Source organism: Diadema setosum, chromosome 17, assembly GCF_964275005.1.
Source record: "Diadema setosum chromosome 17, eeDiaSeto1, whole genome shotgun sequence".
NCBI lineage: Eukaryota > Metazoa > Echinodermata > Echinoidea > Diadematoida > Diadematidae > Diadema > Diadema setosum.
The window spans coordinates 24548674-24572486 of record NC_092701.1 but is presented as its reverse complement, the minus strand read 5'-3'; the positions used below and the strand labels follow the sequence as shown (position 1 = coordinate 24572486).

Here is a 23813-nt window from a genome sequence, read left to right as displayed (position 1 = left end):
TCGCCACAACTCTCCCATTGTTGTAATCACCAATATATGGGAGAGTGTATATATATATATATATGGGCCTAAAAGATATTGTTACGATCACGTTTCGGCCGATGATTTGATAACTGCAGCCTTCTCCCCTCTATGACCCATGGTTGCTATTATACATATAGGATGTTTCAAGATTAGAGGGCCTACAGTATAAAGCTACTTGAATAAGCCCCCTAAATATGAAATACAGTCATTATGTTTATTAGCTTGAAACACTAATACATGCAACTCACTAGAATTTTTTGTTTGCTCATAAAAGCGATATTTATTTATTCATGTTTTCTTTAAAAACAGGGTTGTCCCGTTCAGAGCCACAATGGCCTGCTTTCCAAGGGAGCCCTGCGTCAAATTCAAAGGTTACAAAATCAAATACAGATTACAAATAACATCGAGAAACATTATATATACAAATGGAAAATAAAACGAAAACATATGAAAACAAATACAACATATTACAAGTGGTGGTCATACGAAATAATAAATAAATCAAAAGATAGACTGTTGAAGTGTTTCTTTTATTAATTTGAAAATTTATTGACAGACTGCGGACAGATAGGGAAATATACTCACTAATCTTCATTTACTCGATAGAATTCCTCAACTGTATCGAACAACGATTCATATAGCAATATAAAGTTATCCCAATAGCTATAAAGGGATATGTATGACTTGCGTGTTAATGAAAGTTCAACCAAACAGGTGCAAATGATAACCCCTAATATGTATAATATTTTACCTCTCAAAGTTAAAGTTTAATTTTTGTGTTGTTTTTGTCGAAAAAGTTGACGTACATAGTCATTACAGAAATAAAGAGGCAGGGGAAAAACGCGTTATCAAGGTGTATAATATTCGCTGGCTGAGATGTCATATTGTATCATATTCAAATTCAAATTCACATGAAATTTTGTTTCCAATAACGCATGTTTGTTGTCAATACAGATTCCAAGAAAACAAAACCTACAATGTATTACAACAACAAAAAATATGCATAAATTATGGAACTGACTGTTCAAAATAATAGCATTGATGGAAAAGAGGGACCCACGTAAAGAAAAAAAAAAAAACAAACCCCAAAACCCCAAACAAACCAGCTTGTAGGAATGTGGGCCACTCAATTACACTTTACTTACATTAAGTTTAAAAAGAAAGTGTTGAGTTAATCAGGAAGTCTTGAATTTTCCAAACATGACCTTCTCAAGACCCATTGTCGGGGCTTCGACCACAAGGGAGAGTATGGCTGCTGAGGCGTATGAGAAGACGATGTTTCCGACGTACGTGTAGCTCTGGGAAAGAACAAATGTACGGTAATGACCGAACGAAGGTTTAGGGTTGAAACTTTATTTTACAGTACAGAGGAGGGGGAGGGGTGGTGGAATATTTTGAAAGGAAATCAAATAATGGAGAATTTGCTTGATTATTTGACATAAATTATTCACATTATGAGGTGATTGTGTATTCCAAATCATGATGAAACAGAGTGTCTGGATTGTTTTCTCCTTCCATTGCCTGCTTAAAACGTTGGGGGACCGAATATACATATATATATATATATATATATATATATATATATATATATATATACATATATATATATACATATACATATATATGTATATATATGTATGTATATATATATATATATATATATATATATATATATATATATATATATATGTGCGTGTGTGTGTGTGTGAATTTTTACACATTCGTTTCAAGTCACATTCGCGCCAAGTGTCGCATGGCCTATATTTCGTTACGAAATCAGTCATTTCGTCATTGAAATGACCATTTCGTAACGAAATAGGCCATGCGACACTTGGCACTTCATAGAAATTGTCCATGGTTTAAACCATAGTTTCGATTGTACCACCTTCGTGAATTCGGGCCTAGGTGTTCAGCTCGTAGGCTGTGTGGCTCAATGGCTGCTTGACTTATGAGATGTCTAACACGTGGGTTGCATTATGACTCGTGAGCTGCATGACCCGCGGGCTGTACGACTCGTGGGCGTTGAACTCGTAAGCATGCACCCAAGAAAGCAACACCATGCTGAATGCAACACAGATCTTGTAGAGTGGGCTCACTGATGACTTGTGAATGGACATTTCTATAATGGGTGATAGAAGTCTATAAAATCTAGATATTATATCCCATTGGCGAGAAAGATGAAATTTGCTTGTCAGGGCAATTACCCCCCGAGGGCAGTTACTCCCGGCTAAATACTGGTTAGCGATAAGGTTAGAGTAAAGATTAGGTTTAGGGTTAGGTTTAGGGTTAGAGTTTTTGTTAGGGTTAGGTTTAGATTTAGGTTCAGGATTTAGGATTAGGGTTAGTGTCATGAGAATGGTCTGGGGTAATTGCCCAAGGGGTAGTTGCCCTATCGACCCAAACTTTGAGGCGTCGGAGGAACTCACCAGTGACATGTAGTCGGCATGGTAAACGGTTTTATCAAAGATGATATTGCTGTAAATAATGATCGGATGGAGCAGGTACGCGCAGTACGTCATTTTTGCCAAGGGAACCCAGAATCCCCACCCTAAGAACACGCCAATGAAACCTGTGAAGGCAAAAAACAGCGGTGAATCAGACTTCTATGAATAGGCCTTATGACGTGACACAGTCGGTTATTGAAGTGAATATGAATTTGAACTGAATTTATTTCCGGTATTTCACAGCAAACCAAATACGATAAATTATCACTTCCGAATATATATATATATATATATATATATATATATATATATAGATATATATATGGATGTCTTGTATTTCACAACAAACCAAATACGATACATATCACTTCCAAGATATAAAAATCATCAGATAATTCAAATAAATTGAAACGTCTAGCTACAAAGTAAATGCTATGAAATCGTAAGTATAGCCTTAGGCTCATTTACTAACTGATGATAGTTCAAAATATGACGGATTTACTAACTGACTCATTTACTAACTCATTTACTAACTGATGATAGTTCAAAATATGACGGATCCAACGACAGCACTTCTTTGTATGAATGCGTGTCATAGAATTCCTAATTAAAACAAAATTAGCCATTAGCCGTTAGAATAAGTATGAATTTTTATATACGTAGGGGATTTTTTTTTTTTTTTTTTGATGGACCGGCTTCATTGCAAGCTTGTGCATGGTTTGAGTAAAATGATAACTCAAAAACTGCCCAAATCATGAAAAATATTGAAAATCATAATTTTTAGTAGCAAGGATTGTACAAATCTTGCATTGAACTTCCTGTGGTACAGAGAGGCACAAATTTGAGGTAGGATATATATATTTTTAATTTTGTTATCGTATGTAATAACGGAATAATTGATAAGATGAAGCGTTCCCGTAAATATGTGTACTTTCAATACTCTCTTTGTTGTCATATCATTATCATTATCATTATTTGACCAAGAAGCAGACAATACAGCATACGGTAGTACAAAATATGACACAGATTTTATATTACATATACGAATGGCACAAGACATAAGAAAGGGAAAATGCTGCATGCTGATCTGGACTAGCAAAAAACAAAACAAAAACAAAAACAAAAACCCCCAAAGCCCACAGTATGGATTGCTTTTGCTTGGAAGCATATCAGCCAAAATCATAATCATCATATCTTGTACGGGTCTGCCTTCTCTATTTTTAAAGAAATCAGATGCAATTTAACAGTTTGATGAAAGATCTTTGATTTATTCCATCATCAAATAGAGTAAAATAAAACATTTCCAGTGATACCTCATCTGTTACATAACAATTGAAAATATCCCATATTTTCTTATCATTTTCTGTGCTTTTTAGCAGTTTTAATCGCAAATATATGACGGATCAACGAGATTGGAGTTAAGACGTTTTGCCACTTTTTTTTTCAATAAAAATCAAGAAACTCACCCCCATATCCTGTCAGACAGGCGAAAATGATCCAGGCCACGCCCACGCCCCATGAAACTCGGCTGAGTGTGAAGTAAAGCACCGATTCCCACTGCTCGATGTAACGCTTGGTACCGCCCCAAATGCCGTAAATCACTCCGAACAGTGTTCCCAGTGCACAGAGCCAGCCTAGACTGGCAACCAGCTGTTAGGATAGATAAGAGTATATTAGCCATGTACATTTTATTTACTAATAATTTATTATTCAATCACAAGGAATTGAAAAAAAAATGAAGGTTATGGGACAAGTCCACCTTCATAGAAATGTGGATTGAGTGAATGCAGCAATATTAGTAGAACACATCAGTGAAAGTTTTGGAAAAATCGGACAATCCATTCAAAAGTTCTGAATTTTGGAAGTTTCTGCTCAGTCGCTGTTGGATGAAAAGACTACTTCATGGCTTGTGATGTCACATAATTTATGTCGAACGATATGAAAAATATTAATACAAATTCAACATATTTTCATTTTTCTCGCATTACAAAAGAACGCTGGACTTGCCTCTTTCAGAAGGCAGGGGGAATAATATCCTCAACATACCTCAGTGAAAAGTCGAGGAAATAGAATGCATTTTTAAAAAATTGTGAAATTTTGTTTATATTTTCCTTATATCATTCTACGCATGTGACATCATACACTGTTTATATAGTTGTCTTCTCATCCGGCAGTGACTGCCCAGATACGTTAACACTTTTGAACGGATTGTCCGATCCCCCCCCCCCCCAAAAAAAAAAAAAAAAATAAATAAATAAAAATAAAATCACTGATATGTTCTACTAATACTGCTGCATTCACTCAATCCACATGAATGCGATTATGAAAGTTATGAAAACTTAGACGAGGTGTTGAATCATACTATCTTAAGTTTCAAGAATTTATCATTCGTTGCATTTGATTTCACGTAAGCTCTTATAGAGTACTACTGAGACATGGTCGTATATGGATTTAAAGCTAAACATTTAAAAGTTGATTCAATAGTTTTGTCATGAATATGAATTTAGACTGAAAAAAAAAAACAACAACAACACAAATTTTGATTTGATTTATTGGTTCCTGCATTATCGTTGTACATGCACATACATGTATACATGTTGCGCACATGCATTGTTAGTATACCATATTTTTCATTCATATACATACCTTGTTTATAAAGTAGGTTTGTCTCCACTTTTTTACAATGTGTAACAAACCGTATTATTGACGCAATGAAAAATACAGAAGACTTACAATATCTTGTATCCCTTATACACAGTACATTTAGAATATATAGAAGGGAGGGATGACATTAAAATTGTGATTTCCTATAAGTGCATAGGTAAGCAGAGGGGGATGTAACAAACCTCATGCATGGATTTAGTGAAGTACGTAAATTACACACCATACGCCAGTGGAAGTCCGAGGAAAATTCAAAGATATGTTCAATGCATTGTGAGATTGCATTAGGTGACCACTCTATTAAGGAACTGGGAACTGGGGATTATTTGTGATTTCACAGTAGTAGGACAAGACAGATAATAATAAAAAAGAAGTAACAAATCGTCAGTTTTATAAAGGTTATCCATTCTCTTCATCCGTTACTGGAAACTTAAACTTTAAAATTATCGAACTTGAAACTGAGACGAGTAATCTAGTGACATTTCGTATCATTCAATGTTTATGTTTTTGTTTGTGCCTTGTCTTGATATCTCACTTTGTTTTTAGAGAAATGTATTGAATATATCAAATCTGACAAATGGAATTACAGAAAACCATGCGTAAACCATCGACGTCAATCAAGACGAAAAAATGATGTAGAATACTTACAATGGGCATCTTCACTCTTTTGTTTCGCAGAGAGAACAAGTTGTATCCTGTTACCATGCCAACAAGGTATGTTGGGATGCGGGTGTAGGGCTTGGAGTAAATCGTGTCCTTGCCTGGATCGTCACCGAGATTGTCGTTGTAATATCTAGCGTTAGAGTAAAAATGAGTCATGTTCGACTAAACAGTTACGGACTATGGTTGAAAAGTGCTCCAATTTGAAACAAACAAACAATTACGAACACTGAGCTCCATTGTCCAACAAGCTACTAGAGTAACGCTATGAAATAAAGGGATGGTCATAAAAACTGATTAGTTTTGTGACCATATGCAGTATGTGAGTGAACGTTTGACCATTCTCACTATTTTCCAACATACAACGGCTCTCGAATTGATCATTCAATGAATTGTTTGTCACCGTGCTGATGTTAGTTAATATACATCCTGGCAGTGAGGGGATTCTAAAAACTTCTCTATGCCGGATTTTTTCATCTATTCGAACATCATCACGCAGATCAATCAGTATATCTTTTTAAAATCAAGCTACCGCATTGTTAAACAATGCCCATATTAACAAAGGAGATCGATATAGGCAGAACTGCACAAGCTCAGAGTAGAATCTCTTCCGGTTGTTTGTTTGTTTGTTTGTTTTTTTACATTGTTTGCGCATGTCAGTTCTGATGACAAAGCTTCATAACGGCTTTCAATTGCAAGCTGCTTGACTATGTATGCAAAGGTTGGAACGACTTTTTAGTCATTGCGTTACTGCAGCTATACTTCAACTAGAATTATCATTGATCAGCTACCTCAAAATATTCCAAGGTTTACAAAATACTCGAGGATGCCCTCCGATATCTGGAACTATGGAAAAACAAAACAGCCTGAAGGAGTTCAGCACTATCAAAGTCCTCTAGTGTTGGAGGTTTATTCTGGCACCATTGCTAAACAAAGCTAAAAGTCTGGTATCAGTAAACCGTCATGAATAGAAATAAATTAATGAGATGCAAAAAAAAAAAAAGTTGATGCGGTCACTTTCACTCAGTAACAGCACTTACGGTTGAGTGCCGTAAGGGTTGTAAGTGTATCCATAGTACCACGTCAGTACAGCCAGCGACGATAGAGAGATTACCATCAGAGAGGTGATCAATGCAAGACCGGCTTTCCTACTCCTGTAAAACAACAACAAACACAACAACATCAACAAATGAAGAGTTTGTCCGCAAACTGAATGAACTCCGTTCTTTTTTTTTTTTTAATTGAATATTTGTGATTAAAGCTGCTGAAAAAACAAACAAACAAACAAAGCGATTAACAAGAGAATAAGTGACATGTTTAATAATAGCTTGTTCTGCGTGAGAGGTAACTGGAAATATTTTATTTTGCTCTATTTGATTGACTTACTATAAATTATCAAAAATGGCGCTCAGCCCACTGTGCCATCAAACCATTCAAATAAACGACCGGATAGAGAAATATCGGAAGGTTTACCAAAACAGCACAGCATCTAGAGTGTTTCCCACGGAAGCAGGATCCTAGATCTTATTATCTCATCCTCTCGGCTCCGATCGAGAAGGGGAGAAGGCGGGATGTGACTATGAAATATCGCCTCCTTACCTTCTCGGAACAGAGAAGTCGAGAAGGTGAGATCTTGGATCTCGTCTTTTCACCTTGTGGAAGTCGAAAAGATAAGACCCCACTTCTCGCCTTCTGACTCCTTGGTCCGAGAAGTCGAGAAGACGACATCTCGCCAATCGCCTTTTGACTCCTTTGTCCAAGAAGTCAATAAGACGAGATCTTACCACTCGCCTTTTTGACTCCTTGGTCCGAGAAGTCGAGAAGACGACATCTCGCCAATCGCCTTTTGACTCCTTTGTCCAAGAAGTCAAGAAGACGAGATCTTACTACTCGCCTTTTTGATTCCTTGGTACGAGAATTTGAGAAGACGACATCTCGCCAATCGCCTTTTGACTCCTTTGTCCAGGAAGTCAAGAAGACGAGATCTTACTACTCGCCTTTTTGACTCCTTGGTCCGAGAAGTCGAGAAGACGAGATCTAACCATTCGCCGTTTCGCCTTTTCGGTCAGAAAAAAAGACGAGAAGACAAGATCTCACCACAGGCCTTTTCGACTTTTCACCCTGAGCAGACGAGAAGATCGCCTTGTCGTCTTCCCGGATGTCCTTGTATCAGAGGTGTCTTCCTTCACCATAGTCACTGGACAAGAGGAAGCGTTTAACGTACCTTTTTTTTTTTTTTTCGGGTACTCTGTCTATGTTTATGATTTCCAGAGGACCTCATCTATGTATATGTTACTTTTTGCTAGTAAGTTATATGAAAGCCAATAACAATGACAAGTAGTTTTGTGTTATTTAACGTGAGATCCCATACACACGTCCAAAGGGGACACAAAGCGCGAGGGGTGCTCTTTTGGTAGAAAATATTATCCTACTTTCTGTAGAATGAACAATACTATGAGCCATAATAAGCGAGGTATTGTATAGGACACGGTGGCATGAATGACAATTGGAATGGGCGGTTACCATGGTTATCCTTAAACTGGACTCACTTGTACAAGATGACGAGAATGATTGGGCTGATGACGAAGAACTGCATATCATTGGCCAGGTACCAACTCCAACTCATACACTTTAGTGATCGAGACATGGCGAAACAAGAGGAGCAAAATAAAACAAAGGAAATGTGGAATTTGAGAAAGAAACGACGTTGGAACATTCTCTGGTTTAAGATTACTGCAATACAGTCCTAGGCAAAAAAAAAAAAAAACAAACGCAACAACAACGACAACAAAACTTGATCTCTCATTCAATCAAGGAAAAAAAATGAAAGCAAACTACAGTATAACCAGATTTCCGACGAATTTGTAGTAACATAAAATTAGGAAACAATGTGGAGGGGTTTGCAGTTTTACTCAAAAGTACACAGGCAACAAGTAAACAAGCATATATATTATATTCTAAGGGTCCTTGGACCTTTACCTTTTCCAAGTATTCAATATACCAGAGATGGGAGAATTACATTACCTTACTTAGCCAAGGAGTTTAGAAAATAAGTAAAATACTATTATGGAGCCTGTGCTAATCGGCACTTCAAGGGTTCTGAGAGACGATATGATACATATCCTTTACGAGACACGAAGAGGCTTTGATGTTTATTTCCACTTTAGTCTCTTTCATTTGTTTCAGTTTACACAGTGACTCTCAATAATAACGAAATAGTACCCAGCTTCACAATGGCGAGATTACATTGGACATGATCTGGCTCAAATTCGAGTCGGACCCTATTTACATAATATTCCTTACAGTTGATCGACCATCAAATGATATTCCTTTTTTTTTTTTTCTGATAAACCTCATCACCGAGCAATCATCAGCGAACTTTCGATTCATGACTCTGATTGTTATGACGCACCTCCCTCCCGGGTTGAGTGACGTGAGCTCTCAGGAATGGGAAAAGCTGTGTCATGCAAGCGCAGAACAACATCCCCTAGATATTGGCATTGTAATACTTGAGTCGTAAATCGAAAGCTCTCTTTCATCATCTTAACAGTTATCAATCGTCATCAAACACTGGTACACTCAAGAACATCTGCTGTTCAATCTCATATGGTTAGTCTGAAAAGAAATAGTAAAATTTTCATAAACACAGTCATGAAAATTTGATCAAAATCGGAAGAATGTAACGAAATTATGAAATTTCGACATTTTCGCATGTTTTGAAAAACAGTTCTAGAACAGTTGATATGAATATGTAAATTATATTGAGCTGATGATGTCATTCCCAATATGATTCATTGCATTGTGTACAAAAAAGCAACGACAAAAATCTATTTTTCTGACATAAATGTGTGAAAGATAATGTCATTCTTGGCTGAATTAGTTAGTAGTAATGATCAGGCTGAGATAATGTTACGTAATTGTGTTTGAAAACAAAATGGAAATGTCGACTCTTTTTTTTTCATAAAGCTTATGGTAGTTTTTAGGCAATGACGTCATCAACTCTTCAATTTGCATGTTCATATTGACTGTTTAAAAAGTATTTTGTGAAAATTAGCGAAATTTCACAATTTCATACCTTTCTAAATTAGGCTATATATATATATATATATATATATATATATATATATATATTATATTTTTTTTTTTGATCCGATTTGATTTTGTGCCGGTAAAATTTTGCTCTTTCTACCACACTAACTTCTAATTGGTGTGGGATTTCCCCTATGATTGCAGGCTAAAACTTACAGCTGTTCCCAGATTGTATGGCCATGGGTAAAAGTTATTTATGTAGAGCGGGTGGGTCCACCACACGTTGATGCAGGAATTTCTTTCGTGGTCGTGAAAATCCTGGTTGCGGGGCCCTTCGGCGAAGTGGGGCATCAGAAGCACGAAGATACCCATGGCAGCCATGTAGACAGGGGTCAGGCGCCACCAACGGTGGAAATAGAAGACGCCCCAGCTGAAAGCGCTCTGTAGTTTCTTACTGTCGATGGCCTTCAACGTGAAGTAGGACACGAGGAACCCACTTCGAAATGACCATTTTTAGGGAGGAAACAAAAATCCAGTTTGATGTTTTAAGCGAGAGCAATTTATAAATAAGACCAAAGGGACCTAAGCGTAACACGATCTCGACATCTTTATATTTTGTTTTTGTTTCAGAGCACGACCTTTTTTTTTTTTGAAGATTTTATTCAATAATAATCTGTCTCTGTCGGATACCAACCAACACGTTCTGCCAAGTTGCTCAAAACAAACTTTCAATTCTCTGCTATATTAGCAATTGTTTAAACTGGGGTATGTGAGTTAAATCAAACACCATTGTGACCGTGTAACAATGATGATAATCTTTTAATGCAATGTAACGTGTCACGTTCCCCTGAGATAATGTTTAACTGATGAAGACCAGATATCGAAGGTGGTGACGAAATTTAAGATGAACTGAGACTTAATATTATTCCTTCTCATCACCGCAGCAGGTATTTTGATCCCCATCCAGTGCATATTTCTGCGCTCGACTTTTCGGTTAAATTCTTAAGCTCCATTTTCAATTATGTGACTATTTTTCTATATTATTATGATATTGTACATATTATGACATATTGTATTGCGGCAACTCAGGAATGATTTCAACTTCTCACTAGCTTAACAATAATTTTCAATGTCACATTTTGCATTGAATGGTTATAAAGTCTGTTTTTAACAAGATAAGTTCCAACCAAATTCATATTAAATGTAGATAGACAGATGGATGGATGGATGGATGGATTGACAGGTAGATATATATATTAATAGAATATAGATATATTGCAAATATTTTCATGAAACAAGACATCCTTTGTATTCAATTATACAAACATTATTATACAGAATTATTCAGAAGGAGTTGTGTCAGAATAAGATTTTAAAAGTTGCCTAGTTACCAAACACCCTCCAATAAACAGACACTAAAACAAAACTTAAAGTTAGTCCGGATTTCCAAAAAACAAAATCGCTGTGGAGACATACAAGATTCACCAAAAAAAAAATTATTGAACTGTAACAAAAATGCAAGCTACATACCTCAAAACGAAAAACGTGTCCACGGAGAAGGTTGAGTTCATAATAGCCAAAAACCCGAAGCTGTATGCGATCTCATTAACCTGGGCAGGGTTCGCTTTTCGAAGAATAAAAAGGGAAAATGTAATGTGTTATTTCTCTGTATGTCATCCCATCTTAGCACATGTATCACTTTACGATTTTGGAGTTTTGATGAATTCACCATCAAATTCTCCAGTCAATAGAATCAATTAAAATAGATTGGATCTAGAGTAGATTAAAGTATGCCAGCATGGTATGCTGACATAAATGGGAAGGCGTGTTTTACATTGCTGCCCTAAAGTCTGTTTAAATCTGCTTTGCGATATTGTGGAGGTACAGTCTGAAACACCCGTTTACATTCTTTTCTGCATTTTGTACGCCTCGTGCATGTAAAGTGATACATTTTACTCTGTAGCAGCGAGCTACTTACATGCATGACTTGATCGAGCGTATTATTGCACCAATCAGTATTGTCATTATCAATTGTATCAAGTAAAGGAAAAAAGTAAAGGAAGCAAACTTTACATTAAAAAGAGAGTGGTAATGAGTCAACTGAAATACCCACCGAAGTATCCGAAGTAGAACTGGCCGGAATGCCCGAGTATGACCCACCACATGCTCAAGACCCGAATACCGTTCAGGGCCGCCAGAGTGCTGGAGGACTTCTTGGCACTGAGCATCTTGGGGAGATTTGTTATAGCCGAGAAGGACATCAGAATTCCATCAAGTACAGCTTGATTGGAAAGTATAAGCAAAGAAAAAAAAAAAAAAAAGACCTCACTTCTGATGTTCATGTTTGCAAACCGTATCTCTAATGCTTGCCGAACTTTGTAACCTTGCAATCAATGGGCCATTATGTCAAAGTCTATTCTGTTTTGACACTTTGAACGGGAAGTAATTGCCTTCTGCATTTCCACCTCAGTGACCCGTTCTCGTCACCTCGAGACTCACACATTCTTAGACAAAATGTTACATCACTACCATCAACTCTGAATGTTTTAGAAATGAACTCCTACACTGTACGTCACAATGGACAATGATGGGCAGACTTCTGTTTCAGACCATCTCTTCCCCTGTTCTAGACCATTAAAATCTCCCATCGTCTAGTGCTAACGACAATTACAACAAACAAACAAACAAACAAACTACAAACTTCCAACGGGGCTGCAAAAGAGGACGTTCGACACTTTGTTCAAATAATGTACATCACTTTTGGAAATTGCATTATCACTGAATCAAGTGCACGAACGATTCGACATTTTGCAGCAGTCACATCCTGCAAAAATCAAACAAATTTCGCATGCTGCCCGAAGCAGAATATTTTCTACATATTGTTTTCTTTTTTTTTGTTTGGAATAAACACAAAAGTTTATTTTCTTGTCGTTAGACTTCCATTCAAATTGTAATTGCCTGTTGTAGACGTCCATTTAGGAAAGAGAAAGTCGTTTTGCACTGCGGACTCAACATAATGCTATAAACTGTTAGTGGAATTGATTCAATTCAAACATATAGATTAAAGAAAAAAACTACGTGATTTTATTTCAACGTTCAGAAATCATTACATTACTTTGTACGTTTAAAAAGATAGTCTGGATCATAATGCAAATATGTACTCTTGCCTACACTTCCAAAACAAACAATGTTTATCCTGAAATTCAGCTTACCCCAACCAAGATTGACTTTGGGCTTTTTCTCCTGAACCTCTCCTCGCTCAGCAACCTCAAGAGATGAGGATTTCTGGGGTAGGTTCTTTTCGTCGTTCTGAAAGCCTCCGTTCACCATCCCGCCATTTTTCACCTCGGTTGTGTGATCGATTGCTTCCGGGTCATCAACCGACGAATCGACTATCTTCTTTTCGTCCTTCGTCTCTTCGTAGATATTCTCCTCCTCTCCTTTGATCGGCGCACGGAGTACCTTGTTCTTGAGAACGCGCTTGTGGAGGAAAAGCTCGTATGCAGAGCCGACCATTACTAAAGCTACCATAAACGCCATGATTGAGCTGAATGTTCGAGAGAAAGTTCATTACATGACTCGATTATATACCATTGTTCAGTTTTCCGATGTGTAAGCAAGATATTACATTTCGTTGACTGGAAATACAATTTGTTGAGATGAGTAGTTTAATTATTGAATATTGTTAATAATTATACGTATATAAATATGTATACAACGTGGTTTCCTCGTTGGTCTAAGTACAGTAACTCACTAGGAATTATATCATTACCTTTGTTCCCCAATATCAAAGCACTTCGATCTAGTCTAGGGGGCTCATGGGGGGGGGGGGGACGTCTTTTTTGCGTGTTTGAGACTTGATTCGAACTTTGCTTCCTATTTTCAAGAGTCCAACACTTTATCCATCATGCCACGGTATATTTCATGAGATAGCGTCTAGTTATCTGTTGTATAATTATGATCATCGCTTTTCATTGATAGCTCATCAAAAACTTAACCGCGTTGCGATTACCGAAAGGTCATGAAAACCATCGTATAGAAAACCGTCGGACAAGCAAGACAGACTGCAAAGTTCCGAAGTTTTTTCTCCAAGCAGAGTTATCACCGCTAGATTCTTTTTTTGTTTGTTTGAAAAAAAATCCTATTTTCCAAAAATACTAAGTAGCCCAGATGCTGACTACATTAGGACTTGATATTGTATTCATTACATTTCTGTATGACTTCTTCACTCAACGAAAGCAAATCTAATAAAAATGTGATGGAGACGAAGGCATGTGTATGCATGCCTGTAATAGCATTCGAAATCAGATGGGGAAAAATCGAGCCTTTTCTTACAGGAAAGCGATATCCCAGTCCCTCCAGGGCTGCGAGTCGGGTGAGTTGCATTCGCATTTGAGGAACGTATCTTCATTCGCCCCCAGCAAATTCCACCCTGTGATGATCAAACGAAACGGAGAATTGAAAATGGGTTCCCTAGCAACATCAAAAGTATAATATATAACACCACCAAAATTTACACACATTATATAGTGTATATATATATATATATATATATATATATATATATATATATATATATTATATATACATACATATATATTATATATATATATATATATATATATATATGTTTATATATTTATATATTTATACATGTGTGTGTGTGTGTGTGTGTGTGTAGTCAGTAATGCGCTTGGAGATTAAATGTGATGGTTCATCTAGAGCACAGAAAAGCTTGATAATTTAATTCCATACAAAGCCATTCAAATTCTTAGCTGGTTTGCTTTCTACATTTTCTTTCTTTTTTGATCAAGGGATAGAGTTCAATATCAAAATTTCGAATGATGCTGAATTTCTTATACATATAACATGAAGTATACACACCCATACAGCTCGTTTCGCAATTAACAATTCATTTTAAGCAACATCAGGGGAAACGGGAATTGATTGAAAAGTAATCAACTCAGACACAATAGAGTTCGATTTTGATTGCTGCGACAAATATGATTCAGGAAGCGCAATATATAAGGAGTTCAAGAGATAGTGTTTCAGTATGACATGAAAACGCATTGACACTCGCTTACAGCTGTAATGTTTCGGGGTGATACGCTAACTTTGTTGTATCGCTGTCTGTATGTTACTATAGAGTACAGCTAGTTGGATACTCAGAGGCAATGGATAGAACTTCACTCAGTGATAGTTGGGAGGATAAGTGAGACTTTATTGTTGAAACTTGGAGTATATACACAGTCTGCAGTAGGAGCTCATTTAACAAGTTTGTTTGGGTTTGTTTGTCAATCAAGTGGAGACAGTTAATCTATGTGGTCAGCTTGGGAACGGAAAGAGGGGATTGCGTTATCAGTAGAAGTTAGTGAGGGGGGAAAGCTTGGTGGTTAATGTAAACATAGAACATGTTATTAGAAGATGGGGTGTAGGTTGTGGTCTGGTAGTATGAACATTACATCTCTCCCTTGTTTTTTTTTGTTTGTGATGATGACGATGATGATGATGATGAAAGAGACTGAACAACAGTGGACAGGGAGAATGACTATGAACAGAACAGAGTAATGAAAAAAGAGAGGCTGAAGAGTGCACGTTGCAGATCAAAGTTTATGAGTCATGCGTTGTGGCAAAGAAAAAGTTGTGAAATGACAGAGGGGCAGTTGTACAGGTATGCAGAAGTGAATGAGGGTGCCAAGAGAAAAATGATGAAAATGAAATGGACGAAAGATATTTACATTTTATACAAGTTCTTATCACATGATTAAAGGTGTCATGATAAAATGAACAAAAGATATTTACATTTTATACAAGTTCTTATCACATGATTAAAAGTGTCATAATTTGTTGCTACAGTATAGGCTCCGCTACATAATTTTTGTTTTATCTTTACTCTCTCTTTTCTTTTTCTTTTTGCAGTGGTCATAAAAAAGAAATAATACTCAAACACGGACTTTTATGTTTTGTCATGAGTTGCTTTACAATTGCAGGTAGGAATAGTAATCGGGCAAATTGGTTTTAGGAGCCTATGAACATTGTTATGAAGAATTTAAATACAAAACCTACACATTTTGATCACTTTGAAACAGCTGAAATGAAAAAAAAAATAGAAAAAAGCTGATACACTCGACGTTCTTGGCTTGACGTCCTCACAATTGATCACTGGATCGTCAGTTACATTGTAATTTGCACATATTATCATTGACGCTTGACGCATAGATGTATCTCCAAAATTGTCACAAAATTGTTCGTGTCGAAGGAACGACCATAAAACTGAGTTCAAAGTGTCCGCTATTTATATGATACATTTGAGTCTTAAATTGTGTTCGAGTTTATCAATATGTATGTCCATATTGTTCCACAAATTATGCGCGCCAAGTTAAATTAGGAAGTGAATTGGGTTCATGTCCAGTTTATAACAGTTCAAATTTAGTTTGGAACGCCAAACCCTATCTGTCGGGTGGATGTCGGTCTCGTCGGAGATATTGTTGCCGATTCGCAGTCTGTAGCTCATCGCGTTGTCGTCGGTCACGGGGTACTACGCTTGGAGGGTTGCTGTCGAAATCGTGGTCCTGATCATAGTCGTAGTCGTAGTGATCGTAGCGGAAACAAGACTTGGAGTTGCAATTGTGACTCGCTGGGTTGTTTTTGTTGGAACGCGTCGCTCGCTTGACAAGAACGTGGTTGCTGATTGCGATAGCTCGCTTCCTTGGTTGTCGCTTAGTGTCGGCGAGGCGCTTCGCTCGTTGTTTCTTCGCTGCATTGCGTCTGCGAGAGCTGTCGTCGGCGCGTTGTGTCTTCATCGCTGTATCGGCGCGTTGTTTTTTTGCTGTGCTGCGTCTACAGAAGCTGTCGTTGTCGGTGCGTTGCTTCTTCACTGTATCGTGTGTGCGGAAGCTCTCGTTGTCGGTGCGTTGAGAAGTGGTCTCAGCACGTAGATGGTTGACGTGGTCGCGGTGGTTAGGGCTTGCGGCATTGACGATTTGTACCGACTCATGGAATCTCATGAGTCCGAGTGCAACTGCTGTGTTGAAACTCAGAAGAGATGTCGAGTATGAGTGTCCGGGCACAACATAGAACTGAGCTTCCACGAGGCGCTTGTCGACGGCCGTGACGAAAGCTCGAAATTTCCCGCTGACTGGGAGAGGGCGCGTAGAGCCGTAAGCGAATAACTGAATGTGTGTGCGGTGCAGCCGCGGTTTCGAAGAAATTTTGGCGAAGTCTTGCTCACGGAGAATATTGATGCTCGATCCCGTGTCAACTATGAGATCGATCGGTTGACCACCGATTGTTACTGTGGCTTTAGGCAACTTGTTGTTCTCGCGAACTGAGTTAACAAAGAAAGCCTTGTCATCACTGTATTGCGAGGATTCCGATGATGATGACGAGTCACTGGATAGGTGACGGACACGTTCTTTTCCACGACGACGATGTCGGCTATTCGAGAATGAGGATCGCCAGTCACTGTGGCGATGCCGGTCCGAATCTCGAGAGCGTTCGCTAGAGCTCTTCCGGTCACGGTGCGAATTTCCGTGATGTGAGCGAAAGCGAGATGATCGGGAGTCGTCGTCGGATCTGTCGGGCTGCTGACGATATGGCGGCTTCCCAGCAATCCGAGAGCGGCATACTTTCGCGAAATGATGTCGCTTCGCACAGTGATTGCATGTCTTTCCGCGAGCTGGACATGTATCTCTGTCAGTGTGTTTCCTACCACAATTGGAGCACGATGTCGACGCTTGCTGATTCGGTGACCAGCGTGATCGACCAATGTGGTGAGCTGCCGCTAGACCGTCAACTTGTAGATTACTCAGTCCTTTTTCCATCTCTCGTGCCTGCTGCTCCGTTGCTTCGTATGTTCTGGCTAGGGTGAGCAGCTTTGCGAGGTCTAGAGTGGTATCGCGAAGAGCACGACGTCGAAGTCCGGGGTCCAGGCAGCTACAAATGATTTGCGATTTTATTTCCGTGTTCATGTCGGCAAAGGAGCATCGGGCTGCTAATGACCGAAGACGATCGGCATATTGAGCAACAGTTTCTTCTTCAAGCTGTCTTGCCTGGCGAAACCGGTAGACTTCGAAGTCGACGTTGACACTCGGTGCGAAGTGCGACTTGAATGCACTGGTGATATTGGCATATGTCTCTGCCAAGGGAGGCGTTTGGGCGGCGAGTTGTGGCCTTATCGTCTGTGTGAAGACGCTCTGGGCAGCTGCTCCCATGTGATGAAGAAGGAGAGCTTTTTTTCTGGCGGCTTGGGTGATTTCAGCAGCGTCAAAGTAGAATTCGAGGCTCTGAATCCAGGCTGTCCACCGAGATGAACACTCGACAGGGTCGGCATCTGGGAGAAAAGGTGGAAGCGTCATCGATGTCGCCATGGTTACATTGACTGTATCCTCGTCGTTGTCCTCGTCTTAATCCTCGTCGCCAATGTAATGTTTCGGGGTGATACGCTAACTTTGTTGTATCGCTGTCTGTATGTTACTATAGAGTACAGCTAGTTGGATACTCAGAGGCAATGGATAGAACTTCACTCAGTGATAGTTGGGAGGATAAGTGAGACTTTATTGTTGAAACTTGGAGTATATACACAGTCTGCAGTAGGAGCTCATTTAACAAGTTTGTTTGGGTTTGTTTGTCAATCAAGTGGAGACAGTTAATCTATGTGGTCAGCTTGGGAACGGAAAGAGGGGATTGCGTTATCAGTAGAAGTTAGTGAGGGGGGAAAGCTTGGTGGTTAATGTAAACATAGAACATGTTATTAGAAGATGGGGTGTAGGTTGTGGTCTGGTAGTATGAACATTACAACAGCCTCTGCTACTCCTCGATTGCACGAACGATTTACAGTTATTTGTGCAATATCATGTTCAGATATCTGTCAAAAAAAAGGTTAAAAGACGATTTTCCTGTTCGTACTTTCAGTCAATTCCTTTCCCTCCAATTTCACAAAATTATTTGTATGCAAAATTTTCTGAGGACTTTTTCCCTTTATACCTTCGTTTTCTCGAAGTGCACAGCAATTACTGTGTCTGTACATGTACAATCAGATTAAAGAAATAACCGAGGAAAACTGCTTAGAGGTATCAGCTTGTATTTTGAAGTTTGCTCAAAAGGATTTTAGAGAAGGAAAAACAAGCTGCATGAGATGGAAACTACATCAAAGCGAAAAGAAATACTAGCAAAAACAGCAAAATATATGCAGCAAAATGTTCGTACAAACACACACAGAGAACCAAAATAATGCAGAGCACGCTCACGCACATGAGTGCACAGACTAGTTCCATTAAAGAAGGAGAAGAAGAAGAAAATCGACACAAAAATGGAAGAGGAAACAAACAAACAAAATAACCCAACATGTACTATGTACACATTGAGAATTCCGTCACGGCATTTTGATAATAATCAAACTCCATTACTTAAAGAAGAAATCCAGTCCAAATATAAGTTAGTTTGATTAAAAAGAATACAATTTAACGAGTTCAACAGGAAAAAAATAACTGAAATCGGATGAAAAATAAGGAAGTTATGACATTTTGAAGTTTTGCTAATTTCTGCAAAAGTTTTTGTACAGTGGATATGAATATGCAAATGAGTGAGCTAACTATGTCATACCCTAACAATTTTCCATTGATCGTGTACAAAAATGACGAAAATTCAATATTTCTTTCATTGAAGTCTGAAGGTTTACGTTATCCCTGGTTGAATAACTTCAGAATAGTGATCAGTTACGAGGATTTGAGAGAAATATATATACTTACAGAAGGTGTAGACAGCCTGAATTTCGTCTTGGGTACATGTGCTCGGTGTGCATATTCCCCATCCGGCAATCTGTGAAGGCGATGTGAATATTCTAACAATGACCGTGTATTTATTAGTCTTAATCATTATGCATCATACACATCAGGCTGTTTTATACAACGTCCAAGTAGATCCTTGTAATTTGATTGGAGGATTGTTGGTGACGTGATATTAAATAAGTACTCCATTCAACGCGCCGTGCAATTTTGGTTCTATTTTTGCGTGCAACTTGGTTCGATTTTTTCGTTCTATTCCACGGTTCGAGAAATTGTACGGTACTGCGTGTACTGTGTGTTGCATATTGAGGATCGCATGCAGCTAGGGCAGGTACGTGTGCGGTACATGCATGCGCGTACGTAGGCCTACGTAGTGCTAGTGTACGTCGATGAGCGCTAGTATAGCTGTGACCTGTATCTATACACTGATTGCACAAGCTAGAAAGAAGATCGCAGTGGATCCACATGCAAGTATGGCTATATTTTCATACATATATAGACTTCTAGGCCTACTTAGACCAAAAAGATCTACTTGGACGTTGTATAAATCAAATAGTGTATGGTCTTTACTCGTGCAATGGAACGAGATTTCGCACTCGGTGAAAGATGAGGCGCACTATTCAACTCGGCTTCGCCTCGTTGAATAGAGCGCCTCTATCTTTCACCTCGTGCGAAATCTCGTACCATTGCACTCGTGACCATTCACTATTTGTATAATATTTCGGGGCTGATGCAGTAACAATGACAATCAAAATCATGTCAGATTTAGGTTTTTTCGGTTCTGTTCTCTTGATAGTTTCAACTGTTTCAATTTTGGTGGTACAGAGCAAGATGTAACATTTTTATAATTGCGGCAATAGTGTCGGTCATCCTTGGGTCAATACACGCTATACACGGCAAGAACCAAAATAGTTCATCGCTCATTCCCGTTTGCATGTTTCAATGATCAAAGTTCAGACCGGTTCATCGTTCCTCCCCACCCATCTCAGCATTAAAAATACCTGTTTTCTTTATCTTTATCTTTATCGATTCTGGAGGATGCGATTTGCCAAAGTATTACGCAATGCCATTCTTTCTACAAACAGTGGCAAACATGACGAAGCTTTTTTTTTTCTATACAAATAGCGTCAAGTAATCACAATCTGAAAAGTTATTTCTAAAGCAAGTGTTCAAAATCCTTCATCGTCCCTTTAATGATATGATTAATCATGCAGATTCAACGAATGGAAATAAATTGGAAATAAACATAACATTGTGAAGTGCTTTTTTATCTTCGCAACAAAATGACGTATGTCAACTTGGAAGGACACAAACTAAAGCCTTTCCTCTGGGTAAAGGCATAGAAACGTTTATATCTCTCAGACTTTTGCCCCTCCCCCCCCCCCCCCAAAAAAAAAAAAAAATAGGGAGGGATATCATTTAATTTATAAGGTCTCTATTTGAACAGGGAAAGAAAATTGGCGTTCAAAATTAGACTACTAAGTATCTGTTTACGAGACGGAGACGGAGGTACATCACTCCTTTGACATGCCCATACCGGGAAGCTATAGATGTAAGTGAAACAGTACTGGCCGTCGAAGGCGGGCACACCCGAAGTTTTGTTCTCCTTGTTCGACTCGCATAGCCACGCGTCCCCGTAGTCTCGGAAACCCAGTGTATACAAGCCCTTCTCTGAAGGCAGTTGGCCGCGAGACGTGTACACTAGGAAGAGAAAGAAATAAGACCATTAAACATAGATAGATAGGTAGATAGATAGATAGATAGATAGATAGCTGGATGGATAGATAGATAAATGGGTAAATTTCATTTCATTTCATTTCATTTCATTTCATTTCATTTCTATTCAATTCAATTACTTCAGTCCGGGGCTGTTCTTCTGCAGGTCCGTGGGGATAAAAAATATAAATAAAACAGAAATGGGAACAAAACTCATACATGAAAACAAAGCAAAACAAAGAAAATAGATAGATAGATGTATAGAGAGAAGAAGAAGAATTGAGGGAGGGAGAGAGAGATAAACGTTTTTGTATTTTGTTTTGTAAAGATGACTGGCGGCAATTGTGTCCATCAAGCGAAAGTCCCTTGGTACATTTACCTTGTTCGTATCATGCAATCTTACGGTTGAATACTCGATTGCCTTGAAAGATTCTCACCAATTATTCCGTTAGCAAATGCATCATAATGACTGTACTAATATTCTTGTCAGATATGAATATACGTTTAATGATAAAGATTAAAAAAATAATTTGAAAAAATAACTTTGAGAAAGAACGAAAAAGCAGAACTACGGCTGATGTCACGGGCAGGATAAGAGGAGGGAACTTACTTCGTCTGGCGTAGAGGACATAGTTCTGTATGTCACCTAAGTATTGCAGGTTGTCGTCTATACACCGGGCGGAGACCGCGCCCAGGGGACCGGTTTCACCATCCAGGATGTACGAACGGTCTCCAGTGGGCGATACTTGGATCTTCGCCTTCTTAACGTAATCTCTCAGACCTTTCGTCATAAACTTTAGACAAGAACAAGCAAAGGAACACGGAAGAGACCATTATTTCATTAATTTATCAATTCATTTTTGTATTTCCGAAAGAAGCATTTTCTTTTACAGATATTGAACGCGTAAATTACATTGCAATGTATACAATAAACGAAGTCCATAAGTTCGCAAAATACACTACGTATATAGAAATGATAGAAATATAGAGAAATGCTAACAAGCAATGATTGTATAAGGTGCATTATCCCCACATGGACTACAACAGTACATGATCGATAAACTGTTATAGGGCCTACATAGAAAGCCGACATCATGTATTTTTAAAGTAAACTGTCAGTAAAAAAAAAAAAAGTATGGGATTGAAGTCATTATAATTAGCACGAGCGAAAAAAAAAGTATTTACACTTTACTTTGGGTACTTTCCCTACCAAAATCCGCCGGCAAGTTTCCCAGTTTTTGATGCCACCCCTCCAACAATATCAATCTTAAAGAGTACATTTATCAACAAGCAACAAATAATGTATGCATCGTGGCTCATTTCTTCTCGACTCACCTCTACAGATCGTACGTCATCGTTCATGAGCTCAGCAACGCTGTCATAGTCCATTCCGTTCTCGGCGAAGTGTTGCTTCAGAGCGGACATAGTTTCATAGCCATCTTTTGCCAAAGACATATAAAATATTACCATCAATTCACGATTCTCTCCACATTGATGCCTACTGGAGTATTGTATGATTGTAATTTCCGACACATTGATGTTTGTTCGGTATTGTCAAGCCATCAACACCTATCCTTTAAGTGTTCCCCTTTTCTTCTTTAGTGACACTTAATCTTTAATAGTTCTGTTCACACGATTTCTGTGTCTTTTTCTTACGATGTACTTCGATCTTGTACATTGTTATTTTCAGAGAGGCATGACAATACTATTCGATGTATTAAAAATATGAACGACCATTCAAACGAATTAAAGTAATTAAAGTAAATTCCATATCGATGAAATCTACAATTTTGTTTGCTGCATTGATGTAAGTTTGCTCCAACTACTGTGTGACTTAGCTTAGCAGACCTGATGATACCAATTCAAGCACATGTAAACCAACCTCTGGGAATACGTGACCAAAACATGTCCGCATGTGGATTCAGTTGTCCTGCCGCCATGTCCAGGTTACACATTATCCCGAAAATGACGATCAAAAGCAAAGGCAAGGAAAGTCCGGAAGTTGCTCTTGTGGCCATCTTGAAGTTTCCTGCACCGTCAGCTGACTGCCGCATGACTGTGGCTCGCTAGTAGAGACGCCAGCACCCAATAGAGCATCTGACTCGCTCTGCCTTGTGAGAGCTCATTCACCTTCCTCCACCACTGCACCTACGGTTACACTGGTTTTGTTTTGTAATATACACCTAAGCAGATCCTTGTCATTTGATTGGTTGTTTGATATTGATCATTTGTCCAATTTTTACTATTACGTCATCATTCGTGCAATTGTGGCCCTATTTACCGTGTTTAATCTTGGATCCATGCGATTTGCTCCATAGCACGCCGAGAACCCGGCACACTACGTATGTAAAACGCTTGAGTTACATTCTCTCCTGTTTCTAAATTCATAAAACATTAAATGACAAAGATCTATAGTTTTAGGTGTTAATATAAAACGAATAATACATGCTTTTTGTTCGTGCAATGGACAGAATAATTAACTTCACTTTATCGG

At 38.4% G+C, this 23813-nt stretch overlaps 1 protein-coding gene across 1 annotated transcript; it reads right to left on the bottom strand.

The window, feature by feature from the left end:
- Positions 1-1199: 1199 nt before the first annotated feature.
- On the bottom strand, positions 1200-23274 carry LOC140240553 (O-acyltransferase like protein-like). Its single transcript, XM_072320318.1, has 16 exons — positions 23202-23274; positions 22655-22758; positions 21930-22113; positions 21141-21304; positions 19568-19637; positions 14154-14250; positions 13031-13365; positions 11932-12099; positions 11349-11442; positions 10035-10314; positions 8339-8418; positions 6830-6943; positions 5778-5922; positions 3935-4118; positions 2451-2593; positions 1200-1322 (listed from the first exon to the last, which is right to left on the bottom strand). The coding sequence occupies exons 1-16, from the start codon at positions 23272-23274 to the stop codon at positions 1200-1202; spliced, it is 2358 nt and encodes a 785-aa protein (XP_072176419.1).
- Positions 23275-23813: the final 539 nt, after the last annotated feature.